Raw genomic sequence first — 25906 nt, 5'->3', positions numbered from 1 at the left:
CAATAAGAGGTATTCTGTAGCCATATATGTATCTTCATGATGCTCGTCTTCCCAAGATGACTTGGTGCCTGTAGATCCGTCGGCTCGGGTTAGAACCATATACTTATTATTACGTTTAGGACATTACATTGATATTTTTGGGCACATGAAGGAGAACACATTTGCTCGAACTACATATCCCAAGCGTCTTGCATTATGTGTGATCTCTGCCTCTGACACGCTTGTTATTGTTAGTGACGCACTGCGGCCCTTTGCGTTACCTCATAGAGACAGGCAGTCAATAGAGTCAAGCGGTCACACCGATGCGATAATTTTCATGACAATTAAAGTATTAATCGATGTGAACTAACTTGATACCGCATGTCAGGTGTCGACAAGTAGACTAACGATTATCATGACTGCAAAGGAATTATTTTCGAAGTTCACCTAGCTAAACGTTAGCAATAATTCATTTCGGTGAGCCACAACTGATTTGATTAGCCAATAGCTAGCCAACGCTAAGTTAACCTAGCTCAGACAGTCCGTGTCACAACAGGCCTGACAGCGCCCGAACACCCATCATCGATTATAACTTTACTGTTGTGTTGGGTGTTTTTCAATTTCGTCGCGATTATGGCGGAACATGGGGCGGTGGTAATGCAACAGAATTTGGACAGGTGAGTCGAGTTGTTGGCTACCTGTACTAAGCCTACGTTGTAACTAGCTTGCTAGCTAACTAACATTGCAACGGCATCAACATACATGACAGCGTGTCAATCGTAGGGAATAACCTTAATGTTTTACTAAGAATATCTATATTACCTTTTGAAAATCTAGCTAGCTAACTATTTCACCGTAGCAGTCTTAGATGCTGATAGCTAACGTTAGCTATAGCGTTCCACCATGGTATGGCTGTGCGATTGACAAAACGCTGGTCGACTGACTCGAAGTGATGCTGCTGTGAGTGAGAGGTGTTGTCGTTAGACTAGACACGTGTAGGCCTATATATAAATCATTGCGTTAGACATTGCTGACCTATAAACTACTTGTTAGACTGCTTTTCCTCCCTACCTGAGATTTATCATCAACCATGCTCCCTTGGTTGAATTACGCCCAAGACGTTGTCGAAAAATAAGCATAAAGTTAATAGCTAGTGTGCATCAGAGCTAATGTTGGGTTGTCTGGGTTAGAGCTACAGTTCACCTGCAAAATATTCAAGTTCAAAGTTGTCAAATGTGATACAGAGGAGTGTGTGACACAATTACATTCTTACTCACTCTCCTCTTCGAAAACAGTTGCTAGTAGCAATACTAACACACTGACAGAATAACATCACAATATATAGTAACACAATAGCAACAGTGACTATTCTATACACTATTAGAGTAGATGCGGTGACTGAGGCATATAATACAATGTGTCTATAAGACCTAGGACTAGCTATATGATGTAAGACTCGCAGAGAGACAAATGTTAATAGTTGGTGTGTAGTGGGATGCATAGATATGAAAGACTTGTGAGAGATTGAGCTGTTCATCAGTCTCACAGTTTGGGGGTTTGCCTTTGATCCTGGTGTTATGAGTTGTTATGCTGCTGTACCATCTGACAGAAAGGGAGAGAGAAGTCCATCACTAGGGTGACACGTGTTTATGCTAATTAATACTTGGCTATACTGTATGTTGTTTGTTTTAAATAACTGTTTTGTACTCAAGTTACAAAAGTTCCAAATAAGTGAATGAAGTATGAGTTAATTTTCCAGTTAAAAAATGGACATTCCATTAGTTAAACTTTGTGGGACTAACCCAAGTTTATCTAAACATTTGAGACCGATGATTAGAGTTGTGACTGTGGTTGTGATCCAGTGGTGACTGAGAGTAAGGCTGTTGGAAGGAAATAAAAGGACAGTGACAAGGAATATTTTACTCTGTGTAATCGACAGCAGAGCCGTCCATGCTCTGGGTCCATCCATGTGGTCTGAGCTGAGAACTGAGTTTTACATCAGCTCTTCTAGTCTTTTACCCCTTTTGATCTATCACCCAGTCTGAAGCAGAATAAAAAGCGTTACCCTCTTAATTGGTTTGATAGTTCTTGTCACACCTAACTCGATCACTCACCTTCACAGGCTGTTGTGAAAACCAATTCCAAATGGTTGGCCTGATTATCATGTCTTCTAACAGTCTACATCTTACATTCCACCCTATGATGCTGTTCTCACTTAATTTAAATAGAATCATAACAATTGACAGTTCTTCAGTTTTAGTGAATATACCATTCTGCTTAAGGTTGTCTCCCTCTTGCTAAGGAAATGTTACTTGTCTCTAGATTAGTATTCTTTCTTTACCCTGGAGGCAATTCCTTTTGCTCCAAGAGCCTGCACATTTAAAATATGGTTATACTATATATTTTTGACAGGAAATACAAACACTTGCTTTTAACCCAAATTAATAGAAATATGTCTGCCTCAGACAAAAAATAAATGAATCAGAATTGGGCAAAACTACACAACCTCTCCAAATGCCAACCTCCAGTTTCAGAACGCAATCTGAGAAAATATGTTTACCAGTCCTTCAAGTTAAAGGCTGAGTATTCTCCACAGGTTCCATTTTGTACAACAGTAGTGTTCATGCGATATCTCCTTAGATGTTAAATCCGGCTTCAAAACACCATCTGCGAAAATATTAAATCTGATATATCCACACATTGTCCAATGTCTTTATAAACAGTGTCCATTGTTTTTGATGACGCTAGATGCTCCTCGGTTGTCTGACTTGTCTTTAGAGTTATTCCATCAGTCCATCTGATTCTGCTCTTTCTTTAAACATTTCCTGGATTATGTAATGGTCATTGACTGCAGTAGTAGGCAATTTGATGTGAAGTCTACTAATCATGTTATCCCAGTCTATCCCCAAGGTGTTGTTATCACACCTTATTGAGTCTCTGCCTTGTATCAAGAGCTACATTTTGCATAACCCACTCTATACCTCCAGACCTTCCCCCCTTGACTGTAAACAGGGTTGAATATCTGGTCACAATCATAATTATCAATCTCAAATTCATACTAAACCAAACGTCCTACTGTAGACAGATTTTGGTGGCACCAGCCTTGATTTAAATGTTTATACCTAATTATTTACAGTTGAATGAGCATGCCTGGTGGACATCCTGAAAAAATCACACCCTCGCCATTTGTCAATTCCTTTGCGATTGTAATGTGTCTCACGCCTTGTCCTTTGTTGGGAATTGATGTCCTTTGAGATACTTGGGTTAGGCCCATGGTCACCGGTCTCCCGTGTTGTCCTTGACATGGACATGGTTTGGTATGGTTAGACTTACAGTCATGTTTTGCTTTGAAACTGTTAAATTGGTTAATTTGTTGATACTGTATTCTCATTGTTCTATGTGCATTAATGTGATGTTGTGCGCTAGATAAAGGTTTTGTTAATACAGCACAACATAATCGTGACCGGGTTCTCCCAGTTAATGTATAATGTTCACATGCATCGTTAACGACACATAGAGTGAGTCATCAGCTTCAGATATTGGTCTGAGTGTGAACTCATCATATTCCGATTTATCTTAACTGGAGAGCATGGTAAAATAGCATTGTGAGTATTCTTAATGAGTCTAGGTTCCAATATGATCGATTGTCTGTCACACAGGGATGAGCAAAGCATTGTCAATCATTATAAACCATGAAATATCTTTTGGAGTCAGATATAACGTAATGTTAACTTGTGTTGGTTGGTCATGTGACCATTTTTGTTGAGTTCGATTCATCATGTCCATAACCGTTTAAAGTTCTATTTCGGAATACATGTATGTATTATTCTTAACCCATCCTCTATTCTTCAGTATTTTTATTTCCAATTCTTCACTACTGTGTCACTGTTGCCACATCTGTCTTGCGGGTAACAATCTATTCCAAATGTATATGGCTGTCATCTGTTGCTGCTAAAAGTATTGCCATGTCAGTTTGCAACTCCTCTACCTTCCTCAAAAGGTCCTGATAGCTTGCCCTATCACCTTGATGGGACGCGTTGTCTTGCGATATGCCCAGTTCTGCCACATGCAAAACAAACAACACTGTTACCCTGTCTAGCAATATACCCTGTCTTACCACATGCAAAACAGACAACCATTCCATTGGATCTCCCCATGTGAAAGCTTTTACAATGTCTTGCTGTGCCCACTCTCCCCACATTTATAGTAAACAATAACTCCATCTGAGTCATATGTTGGGGGTCTCTCCCTCTTTGGCTGCTTTGTTTCAATTGGGGTATTATAACCCCTATGCTTCCTTGATGCTCTCCTACCAAAGTGGGTACATTTACATTTATGGCATTTAGCAGACGCCTTTATCCAAAGCGACTTACAACAATACATTTGTTTAAGTAAGTGAATCATCTATCCAACAGTCATCATAACAATCATAACAAAGTAATCAATGCTCACACCAGGGGCCATTGGCAGTCGTAATGCCAGTAGGCAGTTTTTTTAATCTATATTTTATTAGCAGGAGAGAACTTGTACAGGGGGGTAGCAGGGGAGAAGGTCTCGGGGTTAAGGTTAGTATAGGGAGGGGGGGGGGGGGGGGGTAGTGAGGGTGAAGCTGTCTTTAGGAGGGACTGTTAAGATGTCGCCTGAAGAGATGGGTTTTCAATCTACGGCGGAAGATCGGAAGTGACTCTGCAGTCCTGACAGTAGTGGGAAGCTCATTCCACCAGCGGGGTGCCAGGACAGTGAAAAGCCGTGACCGAGTAGTGCGGCCACTGCATCCACGTAGAGGCGGCGGTGCCAGGTGGGCAGTTGAGGTGGACGAGCGGAGTGATCTTGCAGGGGTTTGGGGGCTAACCATTGCTTGCAAATAGGGAGGGTCTGTTCCCTTTGCCGCCCGGTAGGCAAGCACCAGGGTCTTGAATTTGATGCGAGCTGCTACCGGGAGCCAGTGGAGGGTGCGGAGGAGGGGCGTGACATGGGAGAATTTGGGGAGATTGAACACCAGACGAGCGGCAGCGTTCTGGATGAGCTGCAGAGGCCTGATGGAGGAGGCGGGGAGTCCAGCCAAGAGTGCATTGCAGTAGTCAAGGCGAGAGATTACAAGTGCTTGGAAGTTGTGCTGCTTCTCTGGTGAGGAATAGACGTATCCTTCTGATGTTGTAGAGGAAGAATCTACAGGAGCGTGCTGTCGCTGTGATGTTCGCCACACAGGATAAGCGGTTCACCCCAAGGTTCTTGGCTGTATGGGGAGAGGTCACAGTAGAGTTTTCTACTGTGATGGAGAAGTCTTGGAGAGGGCAGGCTTTCCCTGGGAGGAAGAGCAGCTCAGTCTTGTCAAGGTTGAGCTTTAGGTGGTGGGCTGACATCCAAGCAGAAATGTCTGCAAGACATGCCAAGACACGTGTTGCCACCTGTGAGTCAGAAGGGGGGAAGGAGAGAAAGAGTTGTGAGTGTCATCTGTGTAGGTGTGGTAGGAGAAACCATGTGAAGAAATTACAGAGCTGAGAGATTTGGTATAGAGAGAGAACAGTAAAGGCCCAAGGACAGAGCCCTGGGGGACACCAGTGGTGAGGGGTCGTGGAGAGGACAGCGATCCTCTCCTGGTAGGAGCGACCGGCCAGGTAGGATGCAAACCAGGAGAGTGCAGAGCCAGAGATGCCCAATTCTGAGAGGGTGGAAAGAAGGATTGGGTGATTTACTGTGTCAAATGCAACAGACAGGTCCAGAAGAATGAGAACAGAGGAGAGGGAGGAAGCTTGAGCGGAGTGGAGAGCCTCTGTGACAGCGAAGAGAGCAGTTTCAGTAGAGTGCCCAGCTTTAAAGCCGGATTGGTGAGGGTCAAGGAAGTTGTTTTGAAGGAGGTAGTTAGACAGTTGGTTAGAGACAGCACGTTCAAGGGTTTTAGATAAGAAGGAGAGAAGGGATACCGGTCTAGTTATGGACAGCAGACGGGTCAAGAGTTGGTTTCTTGAGAAGAGGCTTGACTCTGGCTGTCTTGAAGGCAGCTGGGACAGATCCTGTGGATAGAGAGGAATTGATTAAGGTGGTAAGGAACGGAAGGAGGTCTTGGATATGGATTGGAGAAGGGGGGAGGGGATAGGATTGAGGGGGTAGGTGGTTGCCTGCTTGGATGTGACCAGCTTTAGAACATCCTCAGGGGAGAAATCTGATAAACCAGAGACTGGGTGTTGCACAGTGGGTTTGGGAGGAGTGGTAGCATTGTTGGTGAGAGGTAGAGGGAAGGAGCTGCTAAATGTCATCAACCTTCTTTTCAAAATAGGTGACAAAGTCATCGGCAGACAGAGAGGAGGGAGGAGGAGGGTTGAGGAGTGAGGAAAATGTGGAGAACAGTTTCCTTGGGTCAGAGACAGAGGATTCAATTTTGGAATGGTAGTATAAGGCTTTGGCAGCTGATGCAGATGAGGTGTAGTTGAGGAGGAGAGAGAGATAAGGGTCTAGATCATCAGGAAGGCCAGATTTTCTCCATTTCCTCTCAGCTGCCCGGAGCCCTATTGTACAAGCTTGCAGGGTTTCATACAGCCAGGGAGCGCGTGGAGTGGATGGTGCCGGCCTTGAGATCTGTGGACAGAGAGAGTCGAAGGATGAGGAAAGAGGACAGGAGGGTGGAGGAAGCTGCGTCAGTGGATAGAAGAGAGAAGGATTCAACAGAGGGTAGGGCGGATAAGACAGAGGAAGAAAGAGTGGTGAGTGAGAGGGTGTGCAGGCCGCGACGAGAGGATACAGTGTGGGTAGAGACTGGTTGGGAGGGTGAGCATTTGAGAGGGAGGGAGAAGGATACGAAATGATGGTCCGAAACCGGAAGAGGGGTAACAGTGAGGTTTGAGGTATGGGAGGATCTTGTGAAGACAAGCTCAAGCTGATTGCCCACCTTAAGAGTGGGAGGAGAGTGGGACAGGGTAAGGCCGAAGGAGGATAGAAGGTCAAGCGCTCCAGACGAGTGAAGCTTCCCCGACTGGATGTTGAAGTCTCCCAGTAGTGTGAGCAGTGTGCCGTCCTCAGGGAAGGAGCTGAGAAGGACATTGTGTGTACCCAAAAGCAGCTACAGGGTAGCTTGTAGTTGGCATTAATGGGGTTCAAATCTCTGTGTAGTGCAAGGGCTTGTCGTGTGTTAGCATCGCTCTGTGCAATCAGTGCTGACTTAAAAAGGGGGTCTTGGGGTGCTCAGTGGCGTAGCACACTAATGCGCTTACCATGTAATTGCAAGGTTCCTGGTTCGATTCCGACCCTCGACCTATCTTGCATGTCATTCCTCCTCTCTCCCATCCTTCCTGTCAATCTCTACTGTCTCTATCCCAATAAAAAAAAGCAGAAATGCCCTAAAAACATACTTAAAAAAAATAAATAAAAAAAAAGGAGGTCTTGCTGAGTTAACCCAACAATGCCACAGTGTGAATTGAAAGCTTCTCACAATCTGCATGCATATCCTGCCGGATGTTAATTTGGTGTCATTTGTACCTAATTTATCTTTTGCTAGTTTACTGAACAAATACCCAATACAGCAAGCAAAGGCTTTTTTCTAGCTTCCGCATCTGCATTCTTAGTCTGTATATTCTGACCAAAGAATGGGTCAGACAACACAACACACGTGTCACAATCAGTTAAGCTATGTAAATCAGCCTGGTGTTCTAAAGTAGCTAAAAATTCTTTAAACTTTGAACCTGCTCAAACTTTGAAACCAAATATAGACTCAATATCAACTATTGAATCTATGTCTCTGGGAGACATGGGTTTCACTGTTGTGGTGATGACTGAGTGCCTTGGTGTATCACCAGGAGCTGTTGTATAAGTGGTTGACTTATGCACTGGCGCTAAGGGGAACCTTACTGTACCAGCAGATAATCTATCCCCCTGCCTTTGTGTGTCCGGCTGTTTTGGTCTATCCCAAGAAATGTGTTCAGACCTCTTATTGCATGTTTCTAATAAGTAATCATAAGCTGTCTGTACTTTCGCTACAGCTGCAGATGTGTCCTCTAAGGTTGTTTGTGTGGCATCAATGATTTCCTTTTGTGCAGAAACTTCCTTCATTAGCTGTAACTGAACTTCTGCACTAAGGTTCGTCTGAGATTGACATGTTTGGCCACTTTTTCTTTCTTATTCTTTTAACATCTTTGGGTTACTGTTGAGCTAGGACAGCCCATTCATAGGGCTCATCTTGGCTGTCTAACCACTGTAGTATATAAATGTATACACAGGATGGATCCATGCTTTCATGTTGTTTACGCCAAATTCTGACCCTACCATCTGAATGTCGCAGCAGAAATCGAGACTCATCAGACCAGGCAAAGTTTTTCCAATCTTCTATTGTCCAATTTTGATGAGCCTGTGCGAATTGTAGGCTCAGTTTCCTGTTCTTAGCTGACAGGAGTGGCACCCGGTGTGGTCTTCTGCTGCTGTAGCCCATCTGCTTCAAGGTTCAACGTGTTGTGCGTTCAGAGATGGTCTTCTGCATACCTTGGTTGTAACGAGTGGTTATTTGAGTGACTGTTGCCTTTCTATCATCTCGAACCAGTCTGGCCATTCTCCTCTGATCTCTGGCATCAACAAGGCATTTTCGCCCAGAGAACTGGCGCTCACTGGATATTTTCTCATTTTCAGACCGTTCTCTGTAAACCCTACAGATGGTTGTGTGTGAAAATCCCAGTAGATCAGCAGTTTCTGAAATACTCAGACCAGCCCGTCTGGCACCAACAACCATGCCACGTTCAAAGTCACTTAAATCACCTTTCTTCCCCATTCTGATGCTCGGTTTGAACTTCAGCAGGTCGTCTTGACCATGTCTACATGCCTAAATGCATTGAGTTGCTGCCATGTGATTGGCTGATTAGATATTTGTGTTAACAAGCAGTTGAACAGGTGTACCTAATAAAGTGGCCGGTGAGTGTATGTTTATCAATATACTGCCCCAATAACATTGTGAAACCAGTGGTACATTGCTGCCATGCAACAGGGCTCAGTGCAAATAACCCTGGCTCTGTTTGAAGAAACTGATAGCAAGAAGATGCCCCCTGGTTTTAGGCGGTTGTGTACCCAGCTCTATCAGTGACAAACACAAGACTCCACAGGCTCTTATCTAGGCCTGCCACTAGCAGCTGGCTCTCCATGCAATGCAGTGTTTCAAGAATAGAGGAGGAAGACACACTTCAACATACTTTTGACCTTTATCTGGCTCACACACAACCTCAATGTGTAACTCTCCTTTAAATTTCTGTCTGCATTTGCTAGACTGTTGGTTAACGGGATCCGATCCACCAGCCAAACAGTCAAATGGAGTAGTAGGTGTTTTGATTGTTATGGAGTGGGCCTGGTAATGTTTTTCATGGGGTAGCTGAGCCAGCTTGTTTGTTATGGAGTGGAGTCAGCCCAGGTTTATTTGTTGTGTAGTTCAGGAAGACGGGGCCTGTTTGTGTAGTGGAGGCAGTCAGACATGCAGAAGCCCCCAGACCTTAACCTTCATTTAAGACTTTGTGGGCCAGGATCCGGTGCTCCTGCGCTTGCCTTTGTGCTGCGGAACCTCCAGTTTTCCCACAGTCACGTGACTGCTGCTGAATGAAAGGAGCCATTGTGGAGTGGCTTAGGCCCTTCGTAAAAACAGGAGCCTGACTTGTGAGACCATGAGAAAATAGCCATGCTCTCACTCATCTTTGTACACAGCAAGCATCTTCTTTTCCCACCTTTGTGTATAATTTACACCCTTATTACACCATTTTGTTCTGCAAATCGCCAAAATATATAAAATAAAGATGTGGAACAGCTGATATAGTGAGACAGGGTCCTCCTCTCCAAATCCTGGGTTCTCTCTGGTGATTGGATTCTTACGACCACAATGATCCAATACGGCAGACTGTTGCTGTCCTGGCAAGTAGGGCTAGACTTGGAATGATTTCAAAAATCGAGTAAGGTTTATTATACATAAAAAGGATGAAATGCACTGCTTGAGCTCATTGTGAAAATGGCATGGCCCTACTTAATTAGCCTGTGGAACAGGTCACCTTGCTGTAGTGAGGCAGCTTAGCTGTCATTGCATATTGAGCTCTATGCCATTTCCATGGAAACAGCTAGTGACCTTTGTGATTAAAACACCAGGTGATTCTGTTTGATTCTGTCAAATAAGAATTTGTGTGTAGCCTAAGTTTCGTAGTGTGCTTGTTACTTGGTTGGTTTGAGTATTTGTGTGTGTGTATGCTTTATGGGCTGCACAGGACGGAGGCATCAGTGAGCTGAGGGTTAGGGTTTCACAGGGAAGATAGCGTTTCGGCGCTGTTGTATCGGGCCCTGTCATATGGATGGGCCGGGTTACGGGAACAGGAGCCAGTGAATCTGGGAGAGCGCCCACGTTGGGCTTTGTCTGCTGCGGCTGTGCTCCCGTGGAGACGTCCGTCCGCCGTTCCAATCAGCGTCCTCCCATTTAATCTCTCCGCCTCCGACTCTGCTGCCCCCCAGCTCATGTTCAACCGATCTCTTTCCCCTGGGCCATTGTTCACCCCAGCCGAGCTCATATTCACGTGGCTGTGTGCTAATAGACTATTATAATCTTCACCCAAAACATATGCTCTCTGTGATTGCATGCTGTGGATCTGGAGGACGAAGGGAAATACTGCAGGAAAAAACTCTCCTGTTCTGATGTAGGACCTTACGTAGCTTTTTTGGCTAAACAGGCATTTGTCTACACAGTACAGTACTCTACCCCATTGTAACAACAGTTCCTGGTAAAAGAAGATATGTAAGCCTGTAGTGTCACAGCTTGTGGACAGCCAAATACAGTAGTGGAGGGGATGAGAAAGGAGAGGACAGTGGTGGGAGAAGATTGGTATGGGGATAGTTAAGTAGAGAAAGGACGATTAAGGTTTCTGTCAGACGCCTTTCGCCACGTGGCCCTACCCCTCCTCTGCAGGCCCACGTTACCCGAGTGGCTGGACCCCTAAGCTCCAGTGAGCTCTCCCACGTGGTCATGTTTTATTCACTGCTGGAGGATGGAAAATCAGCCTGGTACCTGAGCTAGTGGCCTAGTAGGGGCCTGATGCTAAGGCCCTGAAAAAGGAGAGCCCCCCCCACCCCCCCTTGCAGCCTCAGTAACAGAGCACACCCTGGGCTGAGGATGATGACAGAGGCCCAAAGATTTGGCATCCATTATTCAGGCTTGGGAGCAGGCATGTTTAATTATGCATGGCAATATTATGGGATTCAATAATCACCCCCATTCATAAGCACAGGAAATAGTCCAATCAGCTGTATATTCGCTTATTTTGGTTAAAGAAGCTGGAGAGGGTGTAAATGGCTTGGCTGTGTATGGCTGCCACTGGAACTGGCTCACTTGTCTTCATTGATGATGTAACTGGTGATGGCAGCAGCAGAATTAATTCTGAAGAGTACAGAAACATCTTGTCTGCTGAAGTACGAGCAAATGCTTCCAATCTCATTGGACGGCGCTTCATCATACAACAAGACCATGACCCCAAACATACTGCCATAGCAACTACAGAGTTTTCAGGGCCAAAAAGTGGAAAGTTCTAGAGTGGCCATGTCAATCTCCAGATTTAAATCCAATTGAACATGCATTTAATTTGCTGAAGAGGGAACTTAAGGCAAAAATACCTCAAAACAGACAACAACTGAAGATGGCTGTAGTGCAAGCCTGGCAGAGCATTACCAGAGAATATATCCAGCGTCTGGTGGGGGTCAATAGGTCGCAGACTTCAGGCAGTTATTGCATGCAAAGGATTGTCAACCAAATACTAAACATGAGTGCTTTATTTGGACATTACTGACATTACTGACATTACTGTGACTAGTAGCACAGCAGTTGAAACGTGAAAGCCTGCAGTGGAGCAAAGGAGAGTATTCAATGTTAGGAATCTCAGAGTTAGTTTAGATTTCATATTTTGTAGGTCAACTAGCTTACAGCTGTGTGCTGTTCAAAGCAAGATAGACACACTGGCTGGCTGAGGTCTGACTGAGGTCTTAAAGAGGCAGTGTTGTATTTTAGGAAAGACAGAAGTTATTTCTTCCTTAGGCTAAAATTGAATATGCTTTATATGTTTCAGGTCGAACATAGCTGATGTTTAAATGGCAGCATTTAACAGGCACCCCTGGATTTTGATAAATATGACTTATGAATAATGAGGTAATTATTCATTAGTAATAGTAATAATTACCCTTATCATCTTTCCACAACCAAAACACCAATGACTTAAGCAAATATCTCACCTAGGGCCCATGTTAATATATTTAATAATCAGACTGAAATGTAACATAATATTTCTCATAAGTTGTATATTTATTCATCTAAAATAGATATTCGTACACTCAATACATTTGGATAGTATTTTTTTTTTTTTAGCTTGCTCGGCTCACTTTTCTGAAAATGAAATCTGTTTAACAATTAATCACGTGCATTGTCTTATGAAAATTCATCCAAAATGTAGGTCCCCTGTCTCTTCTCATTGAATTTATGCTATGATTATATGGGAGGAAGAGATTAATCATTGTTTCATTCAGCCATAGAAATGACAACTGTTCAAGGTTCAGTGCAATTATGGAAATAAGAATGTAAATGCCATACGGACAGATTGGAAATAGGATCTAAACAGTCAAGATATCAGATCACCTAGCAACAGAGATACATATGAACAAGCCCTCACATCGATGGAACCTGGAGTTCTCTATTCTCTTTAAGAGAAAGTGGGAGCACTTAGTAGGGAGTGGGATAACTAATTTGAATTTATTGTTTATCTTTGAAATGTCTTAGATAGCTCTGTTTATTAAGCTACATTATCAGTAGGCGTAGTCATTTGTTGATTGATTGAAGATAGTCTGGGTTTAAGTTGTGTGTGATTGGTATCCCAACCTGGCACTTGTCTTGAACAAAGAATTGGCCTTGAGCCCAGTAGCGACACCACTATACTTAAAGGGCGCGTGTTGAGGAGGGTCATTTAGATGCTTTGTGTCCTCATGTTGTGGGAGGAGGAGAGTGTTGGAGGCTCAGAGGTTGATTAATGGCCATTATGGTGTAGCCTACTCCCTGGCTTTGTTGGTTATATTAAATTGTGTCTTGGCTCCGGTCGAGCCACACAACATCTGTCTGAATGTCACAAGAAGGGAGATGAGGTTCAGTCTCCTTGCCACTGTCATCTCTCCCTGGTTTAGGTGCTTTTTCTAGTGTCTATTAGAATATTGCTGTTCTGTGTTATGAGGAAGACCACTGGCATTTTTGGTATGTAGAATTCAAATTTGCAAAGCCATGGTGTCAAGAGAAGTAGCCCTAAACTGTAGAAAACAGACAACCTTGGCCATATTTAGAGACCTGATTAGAGTGGTTGAAGATGGCTAACCACCCAAAACGACAATGCTCATCTCAAACATATGAATCCCATTCTTTCATTGATCAAATACCTATTGTAGCCACTGCTGCCATTATATAGGTCTATGGCCATGGCTCTGTCTACACTCTGCTCTTCCTCTGAGAACAGTTTAATCAGCCAGTGTGTTTGGTTGCTCCGATGTTTACATGAGGAAGGTCACATAATTAATTAATTAATTAATTAATACAAATCCCTGACACGCAAGCATTCGTTCATTGTCAGATGTACATGCTCAGTCTTTGTTTAATGGTTCAAAAACTGGTACAAAAACTCCAACCCTGCCTGTGTATGTGTGTGTTTCAGGAGCTGCTGGGTGTGCTTTGCCACAGACGAGGATGACCGCACAGCGGAGTGGGTGCGTCCATGCCGTTGCCGTGGTTCCACTAAGTGGGTGCACCAGGCATGTCTCCAGCGCTGGGTGGACGAGAAGCAGAGAGGCAACAGCACAGCCCGTGTGGCGTGCCCACAGTGCAACGCAGAGTACCTCATCGTCTTCCCCAAGCTGGGTATGATACGACAGGACAGTGGTGGTTGGGTGGGCAACATGGGCTGGAGATAGGAAGTAGGAGGAGGGCAATGAATATAGTATGTTCTATGATTTCAGGACTTTTGTGAAGAATATTGATGTGATTTTGTGTACTGAAATTGTGTTCCAGCTAGTCTACAAAATTAAGATGGCATTGAGCCTAACATCTGTGTTACTGCTCAAACTAAGGTAGTCTACCGTTACTGTCATACTGTCATAGCAACCCTTATATTGAGGTGGCACTCAAAGGCAATTGTCCATGTAAATTGATACCAAAATGCTCCTAGGAGGGCACTCTTAATAGCTACTGCCTGCTCTCCTAATAACTGTTGCACAGTAACAGTGACTCAGTGGCTCAGAGTATAAGTAATCAGGAGCTCTTAAAGCCATTCTGCCTGTCTTTTACTTTGCGTGTTTATTTATTCCAGACCAAGCGTAGGTTAAGTGGCGAGTCTGGTAAATACCCCCTTTCAGTAAGGAACAGCAGAGGGCGAGGGAGGTACCCAATGCAATTATCTCAACACGTCAGAGTGACGGGGGCACTGATTGTTCCCAAACACTGGCACTTAGTCATCAAGTAAACACAGCCATTTTTGTTTGTGTAGGACTTCTCTGCCCTTGCAAATATGTCTTTTTCTTTTACTTTTTTTGTTCTTCAGCACTTGGTGATGAAGATTGACATTTCAGGTCAGTCATAGTGATAGAGGAAACATAAGTGGAACCTCTGGATACTCCATGGGGAAAAACTTTAGTTTTACATTTTGTAGCGCCTGGTAAGAATGTACTCCCCAAAGAGAAGTACCTTTGCCTGGTAAGCCGTTAAATCACTCTGCATACACATCTAATGAGGGTGTAGTGGGCAGTGAAGCCTATGTGTTGTTGCCATCATTTGACATATACCCAAGCGGTTGTCTTAACTTTGATTTAACAATGTCTGAAAGTCTCCAGCGGCCTTTTCCACGTGGAGAGGGGGCTCACACATGGGATGTCATGTGTGCAACCCCACACAAGCTAATCTCCTGCTAATACACAATGGGAACACAATGAGATTAGATCGCCCCAGACCAGGCTACTGACCATCACCCAGATGTTCTCAGAGACAAAGAGAGAGGGATGGAGAGAGGAATTGATACCCTCAGGTGTTTTGAACAGACATCTAGCTGTATAGAGAGTGAGAGAGAGGAAAGGGGAGATGGTGAGAAGGACAGAAAGATTAAGTGAGGAAAAGTGGAGAGACCCTGTGATTTGGCAAGCACGTGGACTAGCAGTCTGCCTGGTAAGCCATTACATCACTCTCCATACACATCTAATGAGGGTGTAGTGGGCAGTGAAGGCTACCAGGAACCAGTGGATCAATAACAGTTAAATGTTGTTTTAGTAACCACTTGGAGACGAGGTGCCGCCTGAGGGCAGGAGCAGGACAGAAGACAGTGTTGAGTAGGAGGCTCAGCTCTGCTGGCAAGCAAGGCCACATGTATTTTTAGTGGCCTGGTTGTGCTGTCAGTCACCTCAATGCTATAACCAGCAGGCTCAACTACACCAGGAGTACTGGGGTACGGGGATTAGGACACTTGGCTCTCTGAGTCTGAAATGACTCAGGCCAAGTACTGGACTTCACTAATGTGTTGTGACAGTCTGAATAAAGTAATGTCACATGAAAGACAGCCAGCGTACTCTGTTAACTTGGAGTACTTCAGATTAATGCATTCTTCCTCTTTCACTGTCTCGAACACAGTACTCCATCATTGAAGTACCTGGCTTGACTGACATTGCCATCATCCTCTATCCACCAAGGGAACTATTTCCTCTGCTTAGCATTTCAGATGGTATTGACTGTGCATAAATCCATATTAGGGATTTGGTTCAGCGGCCGACTTTTGAATGTCATTTCTGATTCCAGTAATCCCGTGGGTAGACGAGGCATCTCGTGAATCTCAATGTGAATTTTCCCCCTCTTTTGTCCCAGACAGGGCATCCTGTTATATTTCATGCCCATTATGTAAATGACTCTGGGTGTATAGAGTAGCCTAACGCCACACACATTAGCCTAACGCTGGGGCTGTGCAAATAACCTTGTCTCTGTCTCTCTCCAGAGGCCCCTGTGTCTGCTGGTTATTTTGGGATAAGTCTGTCTGTGTCACTCTGCCTTCGCCTCTGCAGCTGGGAAATCCCACCGTACGTTTATCCGGTTAACCGTCAAACAGAGGGGTGAAAGGGGGAGAAAAAGGATGTGAGAGAGTGTCTCCTGTTCATTCTCCCATCCCAGGTGCCCTTCCCTGTTTGTTTGTCTTTGAATACTCTTGTGGTTTAGCCAACAGTTACAAAGTGATAGCAATGGTTTATTTGGAAAGCAAACCTCCTCTCAATGTACATGATCTGGTGAAAGATACTGTCCTTAGAGAATCATATAGTGGGCCTACATCTCTCATCATTTGACATATACCCAAGCGCTTGTCTTAACTTTGATTTAACAATGTCTGAAAGTCTCCAGCGGCCTTTTTCACGTGGAGAGGGGGCTCAAACATGGGATGTCGTGTGCAACCCCACACAAGCTAATCTCCTGCTAATACACAATGGGAACACAATGAGATTAGATCGCCCCAGACCAGGCTACTGACCATCACCCAGATGTTCTCAGAGACAAAGAGAGAGGGATGGAGAGAGGAATTGATACCCTCAGGTGTTTTGAACAGACATCTAGCTGTATAGAGAGTGAGAGAGAGGAAAGGGGAGATGGTGAGAAGGACAGAAAGATTAAGTGAGGAAAAGTGGAGAGACCCTGTGATTTGGCAAGCACGTGGACTAGCATGGCAGTCAGTCTGCCTATTACTTTGCCTCCCCTGTGTACTGACAGACAGAGCTGTAGAGAGTGTGGGGGAGAGAGAGGAAATTGGGCCACAGCAGGAGAGTGTAGCTCATCAAACAGTGGTGGAGACTGGAGCTGCCATTACTGCTGATGAAGCACAAAAACTCATGTCCCAAAAATAGCTTTGTGTTCGGACAGCAGTTGGCCAATCAGCACACTGATGCTGCCACCTGGATCAGTATTCTGCCTGGCTCCCCATTCTCCTGTGTTCCACCCACGGGACTGGAATATGCACTTGCAGAGTTCTGAAGTCAAATGATGACACCCTCAACTTAGGATCGTTATTCTGGTGGAATGCGGTGTTCTTCTTACCATAGGGTAGTGTGCTAGTGATGTGTCAGTGGCTGAGTGAGTGTGAGTTGGATGGGTGGGGGTGGAACTCAAATGAGGATATAGACATACATGATAGAGGAAGAACATTCACTTAGGTGAGATAAGAAGGCCTGTGCCACCCTCCTTGACCCCAAGGGTCTGGGGGTGTGTAGGCAGTGGAGGGTTGCCCTGTTCTCTGGTGTGATCCATGTCTCCCTCTGTGAGAGCCAGGAAGTGACCCTACCCTCCTAGACACTTTTGTAGATCTGAAAGGATTTGATAAGTATAAGCAAGACCGTGGTAGCTCCACCTTGCCGTCTGGGAACAGCACTGTAAACAGTGTTAACTGAGGTTAGTGCATTTACAGTCGCTTTAAATCCTTAGTTAAAGTTATTCAACAGACATTTATATAATTTCTAGAATTCTAACCTGTAGTTGCTATTCCTGGCACTGGTGAGCCAAAAACGGGTCCCCGAAATGTGGGTACCACGTTAGCCTCATGCACAGCTCACACACTCATGCACAGCTCACTCATCAAAATGTAAATAAAATAATGGAGATCCAAGAGGAATGAAGGTTGTGGAAAGATGTTAAAAATGTTCCTGATCAGATTGCAGTGGCTGTGGTGGATAAGAGAGTGATCCATATGATGTGCTATATATGGATCAGGCCATAGCTACACTTTGAGCTGACAATGGAAGGTTAAAAATTACTTTTTGATAATTAGTGTGTTTTTTATTTGAATGGGTTGTATATTTTAGATATATTTAGCATTTGTATTAGGGTACGTCTGTAAAAGAGACCTTGGTCTCTCTCTCTCTCTCTCTCTCTCTATATATATATATATGTATGTATATATATATATATATATATATATATATATATATATATATATATATATATATATATATATATATATATATATATATATATACACATACACATACACATATATATATATATATATATATATATATATATACATATACACACATATATATATATATATATATATATATATATATATATATATATATACATATACACACACACACAGTACCAGTCAAAAGCTGTCATCAAAGCAAAAGGTGGCTACTTTGAAGAATCGAAAATATAAAACATTCTGATTTGTTTAACACTTTTTTGTTTACTACATAATTCCATATGTGTTCCTTCATAGTTTTGATGTTTTCAATATTAACCTACAATGTAGAAAATAATAAAAATAAAGAATGAGAAGGTGTGTCCAAACGTTTGACTGGTACTGTATATATGCCAGGTGGAATTTTTGCCATCATCAATGAATACAAACATTACTAAAATGCATTACTCATGTTTCTCTCTCAGGACTGGGCCTTGAGCTGCTGCAGGAGCAGATTGGTAGATTAACACTGTGAATGTGTTTGGCCATATCTCACGGTTATGTTTCTGCTCTGCCATTGGGAGCTGTAAGCTCTCAGTGATTTGCAGTAGGAAAGGACAGAGCAGTTAGCTGTGGACACACTCTGTTTCGGTGAAGGTGGGGCTGATGCTAGGCAAGCGTTTTTTTATTTAGACCCACCCACCCTGTCACACTGCTTTGGCTGGTAGTGTGAGTCGAGGGGCAGTGTGTCCTTGCCATTCCTCCTCTACTGCGACTAGCGAGTTGGAACAGGGTGCCAACCTGCCTGCCCGCCAGTGACGAAGTGGGATGCATTTGCAGTTGTTTTCCCCCACCCAGTTTTAATTATCTTAATTATAGAATCTGCTGCCAGGAGCTGAAAACAATTGCTCAGCTTTTCATTTTGCCTATAGCCATTAAGTGTGACCTAGTTCCCTCTGGTTCGGAGGGCGTAATGCTAAGGCAAGAAGACAGCAGAAGGGATTCCGACACTGTCATCAAAATATGCCAGATTAATGCTCTCAAGCAACACAGGATCAATCTGGTGGCAAACACAGGTGCACTAAAGCAGGCACCTGGAAAGCTGCATAACAGGGGCCAATATGTTCATAACTATAGTCAAAATCTTTTCACTATTGTGCGCATGAGCCTTTTACTGTAAATCACCTGTGGATCTAAGAAAAAGCCACTGCTCATTTTAGAATTGTAGGCTCATAGCCTTCCATCTCATTGCTCTTTCAAAATGTGTTTTCAAATCAGACATTTACAATCAGACATTATTCCTCTCTAGTTATTCTCATGACTTCATAGGGTGAACTTTGAGCTGTCTGCATCTCCGCTGGATTTCTTGTCTGTTGTGGCAGAATGTGTCTTGGAGAAGTGGATGGTGTGTGTCCCTGTCTCCGTTTGATGAGATCTCAAGTAGAGGGTATGCAGGTGCCATGGCAACAGTGCCACATTGTGCCACAAGCCAGTGGCAGGTAATCAGCTTGAAACAGAGGCTTCAACACACCGCAACTGCATAAAGCTTTGTTGCCTCAGCCTTTTGGGTTGTTAGCTTTAGGTCTTTTATTACTTATTTCAATTTCATCTTAGGAGGGGGCAATAATTGAAAAATTCAGTTACAGTTTTTTTTCTAATCATGAGCTGTGCCACATTTGAATTAACAATAGGCCTAAATGGAACTGAACCCAATCCTGCTCAGACAATGATGTGTTAAATGTCTTTCAAATGACACTCCAGAGGCTACTGTACATTTTTAAGCAAAGAGCTTAGGCACAGATAAAAGGTCCTGTGTGGCTCAGTTCATAGAGCATGGCGCAACATTTAAGTGCGGGGTTCAATTCCCACTGGGACCATATATATATATATATATATATATATATATATGTGTATGTATAGGTACACCTGTTCAACTGCTCGTTAACGCAAATATCTAATCAGCCAATCACATGGCACCAACTCAATGCATTTAGGCATGTAGTCATGGTCAAGACGACCTGCTGAAGTTCTGAAGGCAAAAGGGGTCCAACCCGATACTAGCAAGGTGTACTTAATAAAGTGGCCTGTGTGTGTGTGTGTGTGTGTGTGTGTGTGTGTATACACACACACACCAAAAATGGATGTACTCACTGTACTGTAAGTCACTTTGGTGTCTACCCCTGCTTTCCTGCTGCTGGCTCCTGGGGCTGTTATTATTAGCATGCGGATGGGCCTGTGTGAGGAAATCAGGTTGTGTTCCCCTAAACATTGCATGATTTCCCCTGAGTGGCCATGGAATGCGGGATCGGAGGAGGAGCAGGAGGAGGAGGATGATGAGGAATAGAACGTAAAGGTTCCAGCTACAATGTACCACGGCTGTGAATCTGTGGAAGAGGAGGGGACGGTCCTGTTATTCACTACCAGACATGGCCGAGGGGGTCTGTGTTTGTAGACAAATCACAAGTTAGGCTAGGTACAGACAGTAATTCACAATTTCACAAATATTGTATCCCCCTGACATTCAGTAAAGGTTTAGAACCAATGTAGAATTGGTAGCTTAAATCTACATGGTTGTTGGTCCAGGACATACCAATCAAAATATATTCAGAGTTTCTCTGTCTCTACACATTCCAGCCCGAATGTTTTCCAGTCAAACCCAATGACTCACATGCTTTTGCTCTGAGCACCATGTAATGCCAAAGGAAGCTCATTTTTCTAAGCATTTCCGCATTGCTGAAGTCTCCCTTCTCATTGTGTTTCAGGAATGTTTCAGTAAAGGTGTGTGTTTCCTCATTGTACAACATTTCAAGTGTTCCATTGTACTGGAGTGTTTTAGGATAGGGGGGTAGAGTTATAGCAAAGATTGAGTAGTTACTGTTGCCATCTTGGACAAGTGTCACTGTTCTCTCATGGCACACCCCAGTAAGGCCTACTGTACCTCCCCTGTGTTGATACTAAGCGGGTTAACACTCAGTACAGCAGGTGGCAGTGAATAACCAACATTGGATTTGACTCTGCTCAGAAGATAAGAAAAGTTGACTACTTGGTGCTCTCTCTAGTGTTTATTTAACTCTGTGTCAGGTGTATAGTTATAGAAGCATATACCTGCTATAATGAAATGCCAAATTCAATGTGACAAATTATTAATCAATATTGTGTTTGAAAATCCTTTCCCCAAATGTGTATGCATTGTTTGTGGCACAATGAAAATTGAAATTAAAAACTGTATTGCATTATCATTTTCATGGTTAAGTATGCATAATGCTTGCCAAATTGTAAAAAGAAAAAGCAACGTTTGTTTGACATTATATTTTCATAGTACTATCTGGTAAAACATTGCCACATTGTAAAATGAAATGCAAATGCTTTAATACAAATCAATTCTCATGTTTGTCATTTCATTTCCGTGTTGTGATCACATGACTGATGAATACAAATATACAATTTGTAACATTTTTCCATACTCTCATAAGTATGAGACTGTCAAAATTGAAATGCTCAATCAAATTGGATAAACCAATCGCAATGCCTAATTTTGCTATTTAATTTCCTTATTGTCACGCACTCCCTTCCACAGTGTAAATTGCATCGCAATCCCATTTAAATTTTTGATTTTGTCTTGACCATGCTAGACCTGTCAATCAGACATTGTGGACGGGGGTTTTGTGGTTTCATGTTTCTTCTGTCTCTCTTAGCCAGCTTTTTGTTCTATTTAGTTATTTAGGAGGGGAGTATCTGAAGTGGAATGTACGTTTGCGATATATTTTTTGATCAGTTAATCATCCACAGTGGCCGTGTTTGAAGACGCTCAACAGGTATTAGCAAATATCAGCAAAATGCTTGTGTATCATGAAGAGTTTCATATGACCTCTGTTGAAGCCCAGCTTTGTTTGACCCCCCTCAGGCCCGGTGGTGTACGTGCTGGACCTGGCGGACAGACTCATCTCAAAGGCCTGCCCCTTCGCTGCCGCTGGCATCATGGTGGGATCCATCTACTGGACCGCTGTCACGTACGGGGCCGTTACCGTCATGCAGGTGAGACCACAGTCCCACTCTACCATGCTCACACGTAGAAAGGTTTGAACTGTGTCACCTATGGTTTGTCCCCTCTGTGGTGGTCCTCTCCCCCTCAGGTGGTGGGCCATAAGGAGGGGCTGGACGTGATGGAGCGGGCTGACCCACTGTTCCTGCTCATCGGCCTGCCCACCATCCCTGTCATGCTGATCTTGGGGAAGATGATTCGCTGGGAGGACTACGTGCTCCGCCTCTGGAGGAAGTACTCCAACAAGCTGCAGATCCTCAACAGCATCTTCCCAGGTCAGAACACACTATGATAGGGACTCATATCCTTCTGCAACACAAGTGTCATACTGATTAGGTGTTATACTGTTTTGCTAATCATATATCCTAGTATAGGATAGCAGTATATCCTGGGGGGTGGTGTGGGAGATCCAACAGTGTATTTCCCCTGAGCTAATCACTGGCCAGTGATTGATATGGGGAAACCAGACCCCTGGGTTCAGCCGGACCTGCAAGCTTTTCTTCCTGCAGGCTCAGTTTGCTGGGCCAGAGCAGGTGTGCTCCATCCCCCACTCTGCTGCCAGAAATAAAAACACACACTTATTCTTCGAGTGCTTGCTTGTCATTCACATCACATGATGTATGTGTATTACTTGAGGGAAGCCAACAATATGATTAAGGTTCGCCGTCAGACTCGCCATTTAAATCAGTCAGACTACACTACACCTAACCCTGATCCCTCCTGTGCAGGTATTGGGTGTCCTGTCCCTCGGATCCCGGCGGAGGCCAGCCCCCTGGCGGACCACGTGTCGGCAACAAGGATCCTGTGTGGTGCCCTTGTTTTCCCCACCATCGCCACCATCGTGGGCAAACTCATGTTCAGTAGTGTGAACTCCAACCTACAGAGGACCATTCTGGTGAGTACAACAAGAAAGACGCCTACTGTCTGGTCTCGAGCCATCCATTACAGCTAATGCGGTAAGTCTGGAAATAATGGATCCAGCTTTTGAGAATTTCGAAAAGGGAGAAAAAAAGTCTGTTCTACAGACCGACAACCCTACTGACTTTGGGTAGGAGGGCGGCTCAGAGTGAAGGTGGAAATTGAGCTCTCTCTTAAATAAATCTCTATACAGTAGTAAATACAGACAGTTAACTTCGGCAAGCCTCTAGAAGTTAGCGACTAATCTTGTGTCGCGGAGGGGGGCGGGGGGGGTGCGGGGCCGGGGGATGTTGACGATAAGGCACAACCAGATTCGGAAGACAAATAACGAGACATAATTCCTGCCCCTCCCCATCCGACTTCAGACTTTGAAGACAATAGACTTCCAGACAGTATGCCGGGAACATATGCAATCTGTGGGAGGCAACACATCTGGCCCCGCGAGACTACCTACTTACTGGCAGTCATGCACAGAGAGAGTGGGCCTGGGTCTTAACCACTGGAGCTAAACCTCATGAGGGTTCAATTACTACAATTGTATCATCTTCCTCCTACTGGTCTGTTCTGTGAGATAATTGGTAGAGCCAATAGAAATGACTCTTCTAGCTAATCTTTAAAAGTCATGGAGTTGCTATGGCAACTAGAGCGGCAGGACTCCTTTTTTTTTACCCCAGTTTACTCTGTGTCACACACACAAACAAACACCTGAATTAATGTCTGATGATGAATACTCTGTTTTGTTGGCAGGGTGGTATTGCATTTGTTGCAATCAAGGGGGCGTTTAAGGTGTACTTCAAACAGCAGCAGTACATGAGGCAAGCCCACCGCAAGATCCTGAACTTCCCAGAGCAAGAAGAGGCATGAGGGGGGGCCTGGCAGACACATGACAGGGGGATGGATAGTGACAGTGAACTCTGAGCAGGAACACTGCAACAGACTGGGATCAGTGGCACCCCCTACCTCTCACGTCCCCAAGCAGCCTCACCCTACCCTGAGTCGTCGTAAGCTGCAGATATTCATGCTATGATTATCATTACCAAGATCTTTCATTTAAAACTGTTAAAGCATTTGAAGGAGGAGAAAGACAGACGAGACATGAAGACACGTAAACAAAAAAATGTGTGCACACTATCATACACTGACACACACACAAGCACACAGACACATGCTCTCTCTTTTTACTGGAATGTGACTTGTGTTTTGTGACTGCGGACGGTGTTGCAGTTACAAGTTTGGAGAGTTTTTTTTTTTTAAAACCACATAACCAATGCTTGTTGTATTTTAAGTTTTTGAGAAAAATATGGGCACGTGGAATTAGAAAGGGCAGTTTTATAATAATAAATAATTGTTTTCTAAAGGTGATTTTGCAGTTTTTAAATTCTCTTTGCCAATGTGAGATGTTTGAATGGAATGGGGAATATTATTTTCTTGTATGGAATGTGTTTTAAAAGATGAACAATAATAATAAAATATCTTTCACTAAAGGATTATTTAGAGGAAGTAAGATCACAACCAAACCAACTACAGTTCAAAGCAAGGAAATTGTAATCTTACATGCTCTTTCATGATCTCCTCTGACTTGTAATGATTATATTAGATCATAAGCCTACTCTTTATAACACTTCATAATTACAAATGTGTGTTGTCTGTAAGTCGATTGCATAATATGCTCTTTAAAGGGCAATCTGGGATTGGCACATCAATGTTTTTTACTTTTAAATTAGTGATATACAGTATAGCCATTGACTGTTGAAGAATATAACTTGTAAATGCCTCATGAGCCAAGTTCAACTTTCTTACCCCATCAGCACCCAAAATATAAGCTTGTTTTACTACAATGTAATTGGAAACAAACACTGTATAGCTTCAAAACATGGTTAAAACAATAATTTTGATCTCATGCATTGTCAGTCGTTGCATCCATAGTCTATGAAACAGAGTGGTTACATTTCTCCAGGCCCATCCCTCAGCTGTTTACCAAAAAAGTGGTCGGCTTTGTTGTTTGAATCTCAGATTGCCCCTTTAAAGTACAGGAGATGTGTGTTCATATGGAACATTCTTGGAGAGTATTTATAGTTTTTTTACACATAATATGCCTTGGAAGTTTTCATGTTGATTCTGTTTGTAGCCATGTTTCTCATTTTGTTTAAATGTCATATTCTCTTGAAGTGCTGAATTGTTTTAATGTCTAATCTAATTTAAATACTAATCATTAGATACCATTAACACGGCACAGCTCACCCTTTTTTCTTATGAAACAACCAAATAAGAATTCATCCTCAGATGGATAGTAGTTTCCTGGTCATGAGATAATAAAAAATAAAAAAAACATATGTCTGCAGTGGGGCAGATTGGTGGATAATATATTTAATATATTTAATACCTTGAAAGAGTATTGAATAATTATACATTTTTTCACTTTGAAAATGTCCACTAGGCTGTGTACTGTAGATCAGTGAGGGGGGGGAAATCCTAATTTAAAGTATTTTATTTTCAGGCTCTGAGGCAACAAAATGTGAACATTGTGCAGGTGGGTGAATACTCTAGCAAGGCTACATCTAATGAATGATTCAGCATTGAAACAAGTTACAACATGGAGGCATGCTGTCCACTGAATAATAGTGAGAATGACTTGTAGTTGTATAACTCAAATCTCATATTTCACCCTGGATATTTCATGTTGCTTTGTATTTTAACAGACTGTAAGCAGTCACAATCATTCAATTAACTATTCTTTATTTTAAATGTTTGGTAGAACCATATAGAACCAATACACAGTATATGACTTGCCATAAACCAACCACTTGAATATTTAATGTGCACATCTCTCTAAGCTGTGCCTGGTAGACAGATGTCCTCCAATAATCTGCAAATGTGGTCAGCACAGCTTCTCAAGTACATTTACTGTACAGAAAATCCATTATGCCAAAAGTGAAAAAGTTGTATAAATGTGTTGTATAGACATTGCTTCTGAATTTATAGTTTCATGGTTGATTATGTGAATAAATGTATTTTTTCAAACCTT

The 25906-nt window shown here is 43.2% G+C and overlaps 1 protein-coding gene across 2 annotated transcripts; it reads left to right on the top strand.

Moving 5' to 3' along the window:
• The first annotated feature begins 285 nt into the window (after nucleotides 1-285).
• Nucleotides 286-25903, top strand: marchf5 (membrane-associated ring finger (C3HC4) 5). 2 transcript variants are annotated; one of them, XM_083695687.1, is made up of 6 exons: nucleotides 286-656; nucleotides 13659-13861; nucleotides 21826-21956; nucleotides 22055-22238; nucleotides 22692-22858; nucleotides 23629-25903. In XM_083695687.1, exons 1-6 carry the CDS (start codon nucleotides 613-615, stop codon nucleotides 23743-23745), a joined length of 846 nt encoding a protein of 281 aa, XP_083551813.1. In that variant the 5' UTR covers nucleotides 286-612; the 3' UTR covers nucleotides 23746-25903. The 2 variants fall into 2 exon arrangements, with proteins under 2 accessions (XP_083551813.1, XP_083551814.1); XM_083695688.1 differs by lacking the exon at nucleotides 286-656 and adding an exon at nucleotides 12094-12118.
• The last annotated feature ends 3 nt before the right edge of the window (nucleotides 25904-25906 follow it).

The sequence above is a fragment of the Argentina silus genome (genome assembly GCF_951799395.1).
Source record: "Argentina silus genome assembly, chromosome: X".
NCBI lineage: Eukaryota > Metazoa > Chordata > Actinopteri > Argentiniformes > Argentinidae > Argentina > Argentina silus.
The sequence above is the reverse complement of the archived record's forward strand: the minus strand, read 5'-3'. Positions and strand labels throughout refer to the sequence as shown.

Coding starts and splice junctions, on each gene's coding strand:
- marchf5 (XM_083695687.1), top strand. CDS start 613: ATGGCGGAACATGGGGCGGTGGTAATGCAACAGAATTTGGACAG. Junction 657..13,658: donor ATGCAACAGAATTTGGACAG/GTGAGTCGAGTT, acceptor TGTGTGTTTCAG/GAGCTGCTGGGTGTGCTTTG. Junction 21,957..22,054: donor GGGCCGTTACCGTCATGCAG/GTGAGACCACAG, acceptor TCTCCCCCTCAG/GTGGTGGGCCATAAGGAGGG.